The sequence below is a fragment of the Nymphaea colorata genome, chromosome 12, assembly GCF_008831285.2.
Source record: "Nymphaea colorata isolate Beijing-Zhang1983 chromosome 12, ASM883128v2, whole genome shotgun sequence".
NCBI lineage: Eukaryota > Viridiplantae > Streptophyta > Magnoliopsida > Nymphaeales > Nymphaeaceae > Nymphaea > Nymphaea colorata.
The window spans coordinates 14,890,115-14,904,969 of NC_045149.1; the positions used below are offsets into that span (position 1 = coordinate 14,890,115).

Consider the following 14,855-nt stretch of genomic DNA (forward strand, 5'->3'; position numbering starts at 1 on the left):
TTTTTTTTTTCCTCTTTTGCTTTTGGGGATAATGGTGATCGACGTATCAGAAACAGGGAAGGAAAACAAACTTCTTAGAACACCTGACTAAGCTTCCAAGTTGGATTAGGGAGCATCTAAGATCCAACGATAAACAAGAATCAGTTGCCATTATGAGGCCTTTTCAAGCCAAAAACACGAGGAGAAAAGGAAAGGAAACGGACTCAAATATCGGGATACTGGTCATGCTGACTCCCAAGTTCAAGATGTTGCGATCCTGATGCCAATGACGACCAAAATGTGCTTCGATAAACGGGAGCATTCGGATAAAAATCAACTGCCTGGTGGGGGTATAATAGTCAAATAGCCTGTCCGCCATCGCTGGAGCTCCTGGGTGGGGACTGGGGACCCCCCGAGCTTTGATCGTATGCTTCGACTAAGCCGCTTCAGAGCGATATTTGCATTTTGTAGAGCCCCTGTTCGGATCAGGATAACGGGTTGAGGCTGCCCATTGTCCGAAGACCCGAATTTGGTATCAGCTTTTTCTTGTGATTTTCATACGTGGAAGAGACGACTGATTTGTGCCTCAGGTAGTGGATGAATTTAACTGACCTGGCAGATGCCGGAGGCGTGGAGGACGCCGGCGACGGTGCAGGAGGCGGTTCCCACGAAGAGCGAAGCAACGCCGAAGGCCTTGAAGGGAATCATTGTGGACGAACCGCCGGTCCCACGCCTATACTCGGCCAGTCCGGCCACCAGCTGGGCCGACCCGGTGACGCCCACCGCCATGTCTCCTCGTCGATCTCCGCCGCCCCACCGAGCAGCTAAATCCCTCTTGCACGCTATCCCTCTGAAAAGCACTGAAGGTGGAGCCCTCATACAACATGACCAATATATATCAACCCCCGCTCTGACTTTCGTTGAGAAGTTCACAATTGTTTTCGCGGTGAAGTAATTTTTGGTACTATCAGGTAAAAAGAAACATCACAAACTGCTTTCCCGAATCATAGAACAATTTGTGAGTTTTACAATCAAGCCCGAATGCACTTTTATTTTGCCCAAAGTAATTATGGGTACACAACAAATCCAGTCAACTTGGGCTTGACTTGAGCACAAGTTTAAATTTACGCTTGAAGTGTTCAATCAGTCCAGCTAAAAGTTGTAAGAACCTGACTTGTTTAAATTTGTCTCGGTCACCCACTAACCCGACATTCTACCCTATGAAGTCGTAGGGTTTTAAACTGATGAGCACGTAATAGAGCCTCTCAACCTTTGTGTCGAAACAAGAATTTAAGTATTGATGCACTTTTCGTTTAGCCCTAATGGGCTTTTTGTAGTCCCAGGAAGGCTCGTCCCCCCCCATCAATATTCCTGGAAATATGTTTTCAAAAATGGACCTAACAGATATATTTTTCATCCAACGTTTGATGTGCAAGGAAGTTAATGGTTGGTTATGGATTTGATATCTGATTGCATTGTCAAATATGAAAAAAAAAAAAACTAACATATAATCAAGAAATCAGATTGGATTCAGATTTAAAAGATGACATTCTGTCGTACAGTTTAGATGCAGTCTTAAATAAATATCTAATCGTATCCAGACTCAAATCCATATTTCGTTTTAGATAAATATCCTACATATCTCTTGAAATTCAGTTGTTGTGTATTTGGATGTCGGACTTGGATTTAGTTATGAATCTAAAAGTCATATTTGCACTTGGAATTTAAAACTTAATTCAGGTTTGAATACGGTATAAACGTATAAACCAGATAAATATACAAATCCCATCTATTGATATCCCTAGTTGTTTGTCAACTGCTCAAGCTAGATGCAGATGCATGTTTTGTAAATAGAGCTTGTAAAATATCTTTCAGTTTACACTCAGATGCTCCCTGTTTGAGAAGACTTTCGTTTTCAGTAGCTCGCGTCCACAGAACATGCGGACAAACCCAAACAGGAGATATGTGTTCTTCGGCATTCTGCGGTCGCCCTTTGTTTTGATAACTTCAATATTGATGACATTTAACATGTTGTTTCCTGAGTTAATTTTGGCCAAGCTACTTCAACCACAAACTGGCTCGCTTTGATATTGGAAAAAAAGAGAACAGTGGCTTTACATTTATTATTATTTAGTTTATTGTGTTCAAGAACGTAAGCATATTTTGTCTTAATTTAATCAACCTGGTCGGTCATATCCGGATAAGATGTCACATGTGGTTGACGTGCACAAGGCAAGATTACTTGTTCAGTGGTTTCTCATTCCAGTTGATGTCTAGTTGTTCAAATAGCAAATATTTTACAAGATTGGCCTCTCTCGTATGCTAACAATTAAAGACAAAAAAAAAAGGAAAATTTAGCTGTTTTGGTGTAACCAGTACATTGAACCCCCGGTCAGTATAATCTCGGTATCTTTGTGAAGCATCAACAATGCCATCATCACAGTTTGAATATACAAGAATACCAGACCCAAAAAAACAGATGTCTTCTACATTTCATCTTGAGAGGCTACTCTGGTCATCCGTTGTGGGCCATAAAAATTCCTCTTACTAATCAAATTCTCTTCCATTTTAAAATCAGTATTTTTCCTCACTGCTCATAGAAAGATCCAGGCTTCGATTTTCGTTCAAAAACTTGTGCCAGAAAGAAAATAAAATCCCTTTTAACAACAAATGTGAGAATATTCTTAAATGTGACCAAAATATAACCAACAAATCAAATGGCATCTGGTATTCAAAAAATATGACCAATACATATGTCCTTAACTAAAAACAATCCATAGCTCTAGGTATTGTAATTGACGTCTGGAACACCATGCCGTTTTGAAATTTGCCACTTTAAAAGGACATGATAATCTTGTTAATATCGTAAATATTTTTAAACCCAAGTGCCTGTTGTACGGCACTAAAAATATTACGAATTAGATGGAACAAATAACTCTCTCTTCTTTAGGCCATGTCATCAAATGTTTATTAGTCCCACAACTAGGAGGAGGACTAGACGCATTAAAGAGTCCAAAAAGAAAAAAAAAAAAAGGACCAATAATTGCATTATGAGTTATGAAACATAATAATCAAATTGAAATTTCAATAAAAAAATACGGGTACCAAATTATAACTAAAGAACAAATAAAATGCATGAGTTACTTCTCAAACATAAACTAAGCCCTATAATTACTAATTTAAAGTAGAATAACTTGAGGTTACAACAAGTTATGATTCAACATGGAACCATATAAACTGTACGTACTGAGTGCATTGCATCAATATTCAATAACCATTGGATTGTGGTTTTTAAAATTTTTCAATGTCAAGTAATAATTTAAAATAGTCTAAATTAATTTAAAAATGAAAAAATAAATAAATGCATAATAAATGCATACTGGCTTCGCATCTTATTGGCAAAAACCAAAAACCCGCAAGATACAATATTGGCTCATATGGTCTAACATGGAACAAAGTTAAAGCATTAAAGATAAATAAATGCATACCGGCCTCTTCTTTTTACATACTTAATTTAGAGTAATTAAAGAATAATCGTCGCACCCTGAAACCGAGACACCTCCACAACTCGGTTCTTAAAACCGAGACGAGACGTTCCCAACAACCCGGTTCTTGAAACCGAGACAACCCCATAACTCGGTTCTCTTGAAACCGAGACAACCCCATAACTCGGTTCTTGAAGCGGAGATGCCCCCATAACCCGGTTCATTTTTGCATAGCGAGAAGACAATGGCAAAGAAGAAAATACGAAACTAAAAGTGTCCAAATTTCTCCAGATATCAACCTTCAAGTTTAAAATGCCTTAAGTTTGACCCTCATAATGTGTATCTTTAAGCTTGTTGTGCTTGAAAATTTTCATGTGTCCTTTTTCATCATTTTATAAATGAAACGATAATTAAACTTCAAGAAAATTATTTAAACCTTTCATTTGCATGATTTGCATGAGGATAACATGAAACTATTTTAACCAATAATTATTACTTTTAAGATTTTTTTCAGTTTTGCACATTGATCAAGGCACAAACACAAACACACACACACACATGTAAACACCCATATCAAATATATATCTGTTTTGGATAGAATAAAGAAAAAGGTGCAATCCCAAAGGGAATCGGATGACTTCAGTATGGTTGGTCAACGATAAACTAATAAATGATAAGACCTCCGCAAGATGATCAATAACGCTCAACTCCCTGCAAAAAGCAATTTTTTTAGGTTCACGAAGAAGCAGAAAGCATGCAAAAAACATGGTATCCTGAAACCTCTCCTCATTTGAAGTCATGGAAAGAAGCATTGGAGAAGGTAATTAGAGCAATGTGCATGACTGCAAGTGTGGTTGTGTGTGAACTGGAATTTCATAAGCAGATCAATTATTTAACTTAATTTGTTGTTTGCTTTTGGCATGTTTTTAGGTGTATCACTTAGCAAAACCCAGCAACCTTTAGACCCAAGGCGGTTGTCACAGTGGAAATGGGAGTGGGCCTTGGCTATCCAGCAGAACACCACATTTGAAACTCCATGGATGTCGTTTCTTGCACAAGCAGATTTTATTATGTCTAGCTATCAACTGCGGCCATCTTCATCATAAAGACACATGAATTATGCCTAGCCATCAACTGCTGCCATCTTCTTTCTTCTTAAGAGATACAAAGTTTTGGACCTCCTAAAGCAGAAAAAGATTTATATAATAAGCATGAACACTATGCAATAAACAATAATCTGGGCATGTACTCATCCATACAAGCAGGAACAGCAATCAGATTCACATATGCAGTTATGCACTTACAGCATCAAAACATATGCCATGTGGAATAAATGTGGAATAATAAAGGGTGGCTTCATATACTAAGGAACTAAGTTACATGCAGAGCCGTGAAAGTATACAAGCACAATGAACCTACTTGCTTCTTCATCTGGACTTCACCACAGCCAGGGCAGCTGCAACTTTTTTTTCAATAAGTTTCCTGATGTGCTCCGGAAGCAAATCAGCAGCAACCCGCCACAGGTGGGGGAAAGAAAATGAATGAAGAATTTAAAATAGAACAGAAAGAAACATGTTACTTTAATAAGAAAAAAAAAATCAACGAGATTAAGAATGACACAGGTGGGGGAAAGAAAATGAATGAAGAATTTAAAATAGAACAGACAGAAACAGGTAACTTTAATAAGAAAAAAAAAATCAACGAGATTAAGAATGACAAGAAACATAATTATTTATATCTGCAAAGAAACTGGAGAAGAAATTAACCTTATCAAGAAGTTAACACTGGATCTCTGTTGTTCGCAATTCAATAAGCTGGTTCTCATTGGCATCGGTACATGGACAGATTCAAAGTACATCACCCGGAGATAGAATATGAGGGGCATTTAGATAATTAGGACACCAGCCAAAATCTAGACGAGACATGCTAGACCTCGTATTAGAAATATTGGCATATTTTCCTTTTCCTTTAATTATTGAAAGCAAGAAAACTTCACCAGAGTTTGATGAGCTAAACTCAAGCATGCCTTCGGCAGAGCAAGCATATAAGTCACCTGGCCAACCCTGAACACTATGTATTTAGAGCATGCTACCTATGAACACAAAATTTGACAATAAAGCCAAAAGAATGAGACATTCACCTAGGCTGATCAATTTTAGTTTCTCCGAGAATAATTTAACAGCATCCTGAATAAGAAATCAACCTAGCAAAAGGAGACTTATGAGAGGAATGTCGATTACAAAATCAGTTTCTGAGTTGATAGTTGATACATCATGGAAACCAGATACAAAAAGCATTACTAATACATTTGAATTTTAAATTTCGCAGAACACTGGAAGATAAGACAATATTAATAGGCGATACATATGCAGATTTGAAAAGCATTGGACACAAGATTTCCATGTTGCAAATGTGCCTTAATTTTAAAACCACAAGCAACAAATTAAAATTATTAACACCAGCAGTGAGGACCATTTGGTGCATTAAGAAAGCACAAGTATCACCATAGAAAGCATTACTAATTGGTTTTTACATGAGGGGGAGTATATTTCCTCCTCCTCCTCTTCGTCTTCTTCCCCTTTATTCGCTTATTTTGGAGAGAGAAGAAACAAGAAGACGACGAATGAAGCATTTGGAGAGCAAAAAAGTGGAAGCAGAGAACCCATTTCTAGTGACAGAAACGGCTTGTTTGGTGAAAGAAACAGCTGTTTAATGAAATGGCAGTAGCTTAAGATGGAGCACAATGTTATATTCTTAAAAGTTGGGTTGCATTTGAGATTAAGTTCGAGATGCATCTCCTCCATAATTAAAGCGCCGTTCATGTGACTTACTTGGAGGCGTGATGATGATGACTGAAACCGTCTTATGATTCTTTGTTTAGACCGGTCTCTTGATTGTGCAACAACTGTTGGAATCACATCTCAAAGATCATGGGGTTTTGTCATCCACACCTCCTACTTCTTCATCTGGACTTCACCACAGCCAGGGCATTTAGATAATTAGGACACCAGCCAAAATCTAGATGAGACATGCAAGACTTCGTATTAGAAATATTGGCATTTTTCCTTTTCCTTTAATTAATGAAAGCAATAAAACTTCACCGGAGTTTGATGAGCTAAACTCAAGCATCCCTTCGGCAGAGCAAGCATATAAGTCACCTGGCCAAGCCTGATCACTATGTATTTAGAGCATGCGACCAACAAACACAAAATTTGAAAATAAAGCCAAAAGAATGAGAGATTCACCTAGGCTGATCAATTTTAGTTTCTCTGAGTATAATTTAACGGCATCCCACCAGCCAAAATCTAGATGAGACATGCAAGACTTCGTATTAGAAATATTGGCATTTTTCCTTTTCCTTTAATTATTGAAAACAATAAAACTTCACCGGAGTTTGATGAGCTAAACTCAAGCATGCCTTCGGCAGAGCAAGCATATAAGTCACCTGGCCAAGCCTGATCACTATGTATTTAGAGCATGCGACCAACAAACACAAAATTTGAAAATAAAGCCAAAAGAATGAGAGATTCACCAAGGCTGATCAATTTTAGTTTCTCTGAGTATAATTTAACTGCATCCTGAAAAGGAAATTCAACCTAGCAAAAAGGAGACTTATGAGAGGAACGTTGATTACAAAATCAGTTTATGAGTTTGATACATCACGAAAACCAGATACAACGAGCATCACTAAAAAATTTGAATTTTAAATTTGGGAGAACACTGAAGATAAGACAATATTAATAGGCGAGCCACTGTTTACCTAAAGAATGATCCACAAATCTAGAAACAATTTGCAACATGCTACCTTAACCGACCACCGAAGTTCAAAAATTTCCAAAATTTTGAGAATTTCATATGCACACAGTAATGGCCTCGTTTTTCAACATTCAAGTGAACAACCAAAAAAGTACATTGAGATGACCTAGCATAGCAAGGAAAAAATGCATTCTATTGATCCTATTGTGAAACTAAATCAGCAAAAGGGGAACTAAATGCAATGTTTAAAATGGATGTGCACTTCCTTGAGATCCGCTTGTTCACACTAGTAGCAGTCCTAGTTTCATAGACTTTTAGAGTGTAAAGTGCAAACTGCAGCTATGGGCAGAATTTGGATCAGCATCATAGGCTTATCTCAGACAATTTGAAGTTTGTACAGATATTTTCTTTACCTGGATAGAGAAGAGATGTAACAAGAAAGAAAGAGAGAATTTGGCTAAAAATGCAGTCCTCATGGAGTTATTTTCAGAGTAACTTTCTTACTCCTGCCATAAAAGGTGGAAGTGGTACTCTCCTCTTTCCAGGTACAGTAGGCGACAACGGGACCAACATGATAGCTCAAGGTACAAGAAAGGACATTAGGACCAGCATGGGAGCTCAAAGTACAAGAAATGACACTACGGATATCAAATAAATGCAATGGATTTGTAAAAGAAAGTGGAAACAACAAAATGAGAATTTTACGTTAGCAGCAATAACTCGGTTAACCAACAATTAGTGTGCAGAAGACATGAGAAAGGCAAGATCCATGAGATATCTTAAGCACTTACATCTTATACACTTCTGCTTTCTGAATGGTGCTACCACACTCCACAAGACTTGAAATTTCTATGTCAGGTGTGCTAGTAGAAATAGATGGTGTTGACAGTAGATCGTGCATGACATCCTTGGACATTGACACTTTCCAACAATAAGTTGTGCAGCAAAAATTTATAATACAGAATCTACAGAAAATATTGCCAAAGAAACCAGCATGTTGTATAGTTAGCACCCACAGTTTTAGTTTTACAGCAGCATAAGGACCTGTGTTTGTTCAATTATCCAGGATCCATTCAAAAAATTTGAACACGTTTGTGCCTCTTCAGTTAAAAACTAGATTGTGAAAAGGAAACGTGCATTCAATTTGTGGAGATTCAATCAGAATGTTTCAGAGGTCTTTTGGTTAGCTCCCTCATACTAGGTCCCTAAAAGATACATGATAACCTAAATTGAAAATACTAATCACAATCACGTATAGGCCCAAATTCATAGCTTTCAACAGCAATGGAATATGGCAGGTACATGAGGCCCTCCCACGACCTTCAGCCCTCAAGACAAGAATGCCACCTATTTCAAATGTCAAGTTCAAGCCACTAAAAAATCGAATTGCCTGCAACTAAAGATTCATTGGAATGATAACTCCGTTTTGAGCTTCTCGTATTGAAGAAGAACTTGTTATTCCACTTAAAGCAGGCACCTCACAAGGCCATGCAATGAGAGTGGAAAATTTAAGACAATAAAATAGAGTAGTGCCATTCGATCTTAAGGAAAAATAGAGACAAATTAAAAACGAAACTGAAGAACGATGATGACTTATGATACCCTGTGGCATTTGCAAAAAAGATCTCACCACTTTTAGATGTTAAAAGTAAAAAATGAGGAAACACGTGACTCATAACTGCTATTATGAACAATCAACGGATGAAATACAACAACCATGTTTAGAAAAATTCCAACCAACTCAAGGACTTCATGCTACATTTTCCGCTATCTTGAAGAATAAATAATTGATATTCCAAGATTTGATGAAACTTCATGGCAGGAAAAACAATCCTGAAAACAAAATGAAAGAAGTAACCGATGCGAGTTGAAAAGCAACTAAATGTGCATAACAGCTTTAGTTGTACATGATACTTGGGCCTTGTTGCTTCATAAGACTGAGAAGTATATTTTTGCAAAGTACATGCACAAAAAAGACAGCGAGTGCTCTGCTGTTTCACTAAATGCTCAACTAGCACTTAAACAAATTCATCAATCTCCACAAATTCATCAAACAACACCATATGGAGTTATTAACCTTATATAACAAAATAGATCACAAGACCTGGCAAGTACCACAAACCCACCTTAGTGTTTTAAGAATATGTAAAATATACTTTAAAAACCTTTACATTATTGGATCCATGCATGCGTGGAGCCTAGATGGCCAGATCTACATGACGCATGAAATTTGAAAACAAAGGCCGAAGGCTAGATTTTAAATAAGATTAAAACATGAGTTAACCTAGTTTAGAAAACAACTAGTAAAATTAGGGTTTAAAGATGGGCGACACTAAAAACAGGACCTAAGGGGACAACTCCATGGCTGGGATTCCAACATACAGCAGGAGGGAAGAAGTTGAAGCTTAGCTGAAAATAGAGTTGGAGATCAAATTTAGAGGGAAAACGCAAGAGGTAAATCTAGGGAACAGCGGGGGAAGACATCACACTTAGCATGAGTAGACTAATTTTGAGATGTTTCATCCATTCTGTGAATGGACTAGCATAGAAGGAAATGAAAGGGCTGCATCCATCAAGTCCTAAGGGAACTAGATTTCTCCAATAACCAGGAGCCACAAATGTAGCAAAAGATGTCAAGTTTTCCTTTGCAAAGATTTGTCTTTAAAATAGCTCAAAAAATTTTCAATTCTTTGCCCTATAGGCTTTGAGTGCTCGTAGTGTGCAGGAGATATGACCTTCATTTACCAGAAGTATTCATTAAGTGTCCGGATTCATCTCGCACCAATGTTGTCCAGTCTCTTCAAGGGATTTCTTTCCATTTCCAAAACATGAGCATAGAGGAATCGTCCTCAATTTCATAGAAAGTCATAGAAGAGGAACAAATATTAGCCTAGAATCATCCATCTGAAAAAGATTTTTTCATTCAATACTTCAGAGTTCGGCCTTCATGTCTTTCATCTCTTGGCAGGCACTTTTTTTTCTTTTTCTTTCTGCTTTTGATTTTGCTCTTTTTCTTTTTCTTTTTCTTTTTCTAACTGAGCCACCCTTCACCTTTGAGGGAAATACCTCACCACCCCAAAGGCTACTACGAAGCTCCACCATTTTGGTGGTTGTGTAGTTTTGTCTTGTGCAATATCGTGCCTATTGGGCTTTCTACTGAACCCGTGTAGCGAGCTTTGGGCCGGCAGCTCCCAGACCAGTTGGCCTTAGGGTACCAGGTGTAGAACACCCCTCGGACTTACTTGCTCGAGTTCAGAAGGCTTCAGGCCACGACTAGACAAAAGTTCATAGGTCACATGATTTCGCAAGAGAGACGCAAATCAGCTATGCGCCTTCTCAGTACTCTCACGTATTGACCCAGAGGAACGACTACACTTGCCCCGAGCTCACCCTCAACTCTCATTTTGCTACCTGCCAAGATTTTACAGGACGCTAGGGCTTCATTCTCATAGCATTCTCCTGCTAAACCCTTGTAGATGTTTGATTGCTAAGGCTAATAGCTTTTTCTAATCTTTGACTTCCTCGGTGTCATCAGATTCTCCCACACTGCTCATATCGAGGATCTTTCCAGTTTTACCTCTCGTTGACTGACAACAAAAGTTTCAAACTTCAACCTTCTCCTTAAAAAAATACTTAAGAAAAAAAGAAGGTATACCATTGTGCACGAAAGTCCTTTTGAACAAATATAGGGCTAAAAACTTTTGGAAAACTGCCGACATCAAATGATACATTGTCCAGATAAGGAGTCTCTCTTTTCCCCATAGATAGGGTGTTTGTGAAACTGGAGTGACCCGTGTAATGGGTTTTGGAGGGATGTAAAAGAGTAGGCTCCATCACACTCTCCTATAAGGTCCTCTACAAAAAAGGAAAAGCCTAGAGGCTACAAGTCCTTGGTACATATGGGCTTCTTAGTGAACAAGGGTTCCACAGATAGTTGGAACGAAAAGGTTTTTTTTCCCCAAAAGTAAGCTTTGGAGTAGTTGGCCTAATCAGTTGACAAAAAAAGATAACAGCAAGGTAGGAACGTATACTTCAAAAGCAACTGTAAGTTTGGAAAGAAAAGAGCCCTTAGAAGTGAGGGTGTGACAATGCTAAAGAATAGACCACCAAAATAAAAGTGAGCACCAACCACAAGCACGAGTTGCAAGATTGCTCAAAATATTTTCACCCCTAAAAAAATTCCTCATATCATGACCAAATTTTGCATAGAGAAGACAACGACAAAAACACAAGAAGAAAATAGTGACTGTAATAATAAAAAAGCAAACGCATGTTTGACAATAGGTTCTGAAAATGGAAAATCATTTTTCAGCCTGTCATTTGGGTGGGAGTGTCGATAAGTATTCTTAAACAATCAGGTATAAGAGAAAGAAAATTACTGAGACATGCTGAAGTTTGGCATGACTGCTGAAAAGAAGTTGTCCTCACTGGTTTCATAGAGGCTCCTCCTTCCTGCAATTTTAATGTTGCTCAAAAGTGAGAATGCTAGATGACAACCAGCAAGCACAAATTTTTTAATCTAAGAACCGCATTGCACCAACTTAGACACCTTTATTGCATTTCATCTACTGCAATCAGTCAAACGAATGTACGAATATCAGCTCGTTCCTTAGTTGATTATACGCCTACACTCTCTAGCCTCACGTATTTCTGATTATATGCTCTAAATGACCAGAGATCTTAAATCCCCTCTTGGAAGGCAATATCACCTAAATCCCCTCACTAGTGTTTGCTGAGCCAGCTTATTATACCACAATAGAGCAAGATAAACGTAAGGAGAAAGTAGGAAGAGAACATATTCATCTCTGATGTTCAAGATTAAGCTGTTTTTTAATTAGAGGATATCACCGAGCATTCATCTTGTCCAAAGTTTTAAGGATAGTTCTGAAAATTCAATCAAACAACAATGACAATTTTCTAAGATTTTCTATTCAATCTATTCCTGAAACTGAAGGTCGAAATTCGGGCTGACTTCTGGCTTCCTCGCAACCCCTAAATTCAGGACAAGCCCTGATGCAATTTAGTAGTTTTACTTTTTAGTACTTACCCGCAAACTAAAAGGTGAAGTAAAGAAGCCTTCAGATTACAGACACCATACAAATCTCATGATCAATTAACAGTCGCTGAAGGTCCAAAGTCATAGGATGATGAGAAAAACTATCGATTTTTCATGTGGTTAAGCTATACAAATCCATCTACGGGTCCTGCCTCTAGACAGCTATATCAATGACATAAAAATAAGAAAATGATCGAAAACAGCCTGTTCCTCACAGCAATTTTTTCTTGTTCTTTTTCAATTAAAACAGCAATCATAAATCAAAATTCTATACAATAATTAGAAACTACAAAGATTCAAGCTACATATGCCTGTGAAACCGCAAAATGTATCTAAAAATAATGCAACCACCCATTGTGCACAATTACAGTAGATAATAAAATTAGTAAACTCATGAACAGCTGATTTTTCCCATGACTCTGCAATGATCATCGACTAATGACATCAGATTATGAATAACCATAATAATCTCTGATCATCGCCCATTGGAAACTAAACTGAACGTGGACAAATAAAACGATGAAATTGAACATTAAAATTCAAATACGAACCAGGAGTCAGACAACAGAAAATCATGGTTCCGCTGATGCGAACACTCACATTAAAGCGTGGCCCCAGTCCGGTGCCATAGACGGCGAGAGGCCGAAGCCGGCAGGCTGCAAGGATGAATCCATGAGCACACCATCTGAATCCGGATTATTTGCCTCCTGAAAGACCACGGAGCCGCCGCTGGAGACCGAGTTCCAATGGTTGCCGACCGACTCCACACCGGACTGGCAGGAGAGAGAGAAAAAACAGAAAGGGCCGAAGGTGCATCCGAGGATCTGAACGACGCCGACCGATCCACCCGCGGTAGAAAGAGGAAGAGGGAAAAGGGGAGAAGCAGAAAAAGGGTGAAAGCGGAAGAGGGAAAAGGGAGAAAGCGGAAGAGGGAAAAGGGGAGAAGCAGAAAACGGGAGAAAAAGGAAGAGGGAAAAGGGGAGAAGCACGAAAAAAGGAAAGAGGGTGAAACGGTATTATCAACTGTTTTTATTAGCGACAGACCGCCGGATGGAGAATGTTTCGCAGGCTTTCCGTTTTTGAATTACATTTGCTTCAATGCTTCTATGCTTTCTATGTGTATGAATAAGGTAGACAACTGGACTGTTGTTATCCTTCCTTTCAGATGTTGGTGGAAAGTCATAACCCAAAGCCGAAAAAAAAAGTTTGAACGCGCAGACACGAACTAATACTTAACAGAAGACTTTTGTAGCACGATCATACGCCACATAACGAAGAACCATACAAAATCCTACATATTTTACAACAAACGTTGTGGTATTAGTTTTAGAAATAAAAAAAATGTTCGAAGGCCAATTTCTTTTTTAAAAAAAAAATCAACATATTTTGATGTTTCAGACACTGTATAACTCAATTGCCTGGTTTGGCATATCTCGATTCATCTGTACTATGATTCATATCCAAAAAGATACATACCAAGACCACTGGTGCTAGGGAATGGAGTTTCGTTTCTAAGCCAAATATTTTGTTCTGAATATTATCAACATAAGAGTAGTTTAGTCTGCTTCCCACATAGAGGGTGTTATGTTACACACACACATGAGTTAGCTTAGGCAGGACAACTAAGTTAGTGAGTTCCATTCCTTTAGTATGCACATATAAAAGCAAGTACATTCTTAAAATAAATGTTCTCCAATTTCTAAAAACGAAAAAAGAAAACTGCAGATGCAAATAACCAGCATTAGTGGGAGGACGAGATTAATATGTATTCATAGAAAAAATCAAAGCATAGTTAGCATTGCAAGTATTGGTGAAATTATGCCAACATAGGCTGCCGAGGTACTGAACTCAATCACCCTCAACTAGATAGTCTATTCTTTAAGTAAATCTTCTAAAACAGGCACGTTGATCTTGTTGGCAATAGACTGGCCAACAAACACCAGTACAATAGAAGTATTTCTTTTTTTTTCCTTGTTGTCATGTGTTAAAGTATGACCATCTCATACAATAGGTTTTTATCTTAAAACGGAAGCTTTTGAGTACTCCAAAAGGTAGGAGGTTGTCTTTGCGAATGATCATGATGCAAACACATCTACAGTGGTCAAGGAATTTCCAATATGACAATCGATACATGAATTAATTTCACTAAAAAGGAAGCATTTTCCAATTTTTGTGCAAACTCAACCTAAAAGCTCTGGTCTATACATTATTTTTTCTTGACTTTTTTCTAACTTAGAGGTTAAGACACCCAATTTTTGTATTAGAATCTTTGGAAGACCGAGGATTTGATGTATATTTTTTTTGTGACATCTAAATTTAGTATCGGATACTCATATGGGCTGAAAATGGTGGCAGGCCCACTCTTGAGTTGAAGAGAACAATTCTAAGCCCACCCATGCCACCAACCTGCCCTCGGAAGGAAGGGTTTCAGCCCTTTCCATGTATCTTTCCCAAAAAGGTAACTGGTAATTTGTAGCTTCATGTTAGAAACCAGCTGAGCGGATGATACTTCAAAAGATTAATCAATTTGATTGATTGATTGATTAATAATCACTTTAAAGAGTCTTTGAATGACGAAG

At 38.0% G+C, this 14,855-nt stretch overlaps 1 protein-coding gene across 1 annotated transcript; it reads right to left on the reverse strand.

Annotated features, from left to right (window-relative positions):
• Nucleotides 1–51: 51 nt before the first annotated feature.
• Nucleotides 52–1,060, reverse strand: LOC116266431 (uncharacterized). Its single transcript, XM_031647653.2, has 2 exons — nt 592–1,060; nt 52–483 (listed from the first exon to the last, which is right to left on the reverse strand). Exons 1-2 carry the CDS (start codon nt 856–858, stop codon nt 313–315), a joined length of 438 nt encoding a protein of 145 aa, XP_031503513.1. The 5' UTR covers nt 859–1,060; the 3' UTR covers nt 52–312.
• Nucleotides 1,061–14,855: the final 13,795 nt, after the last annotated feature.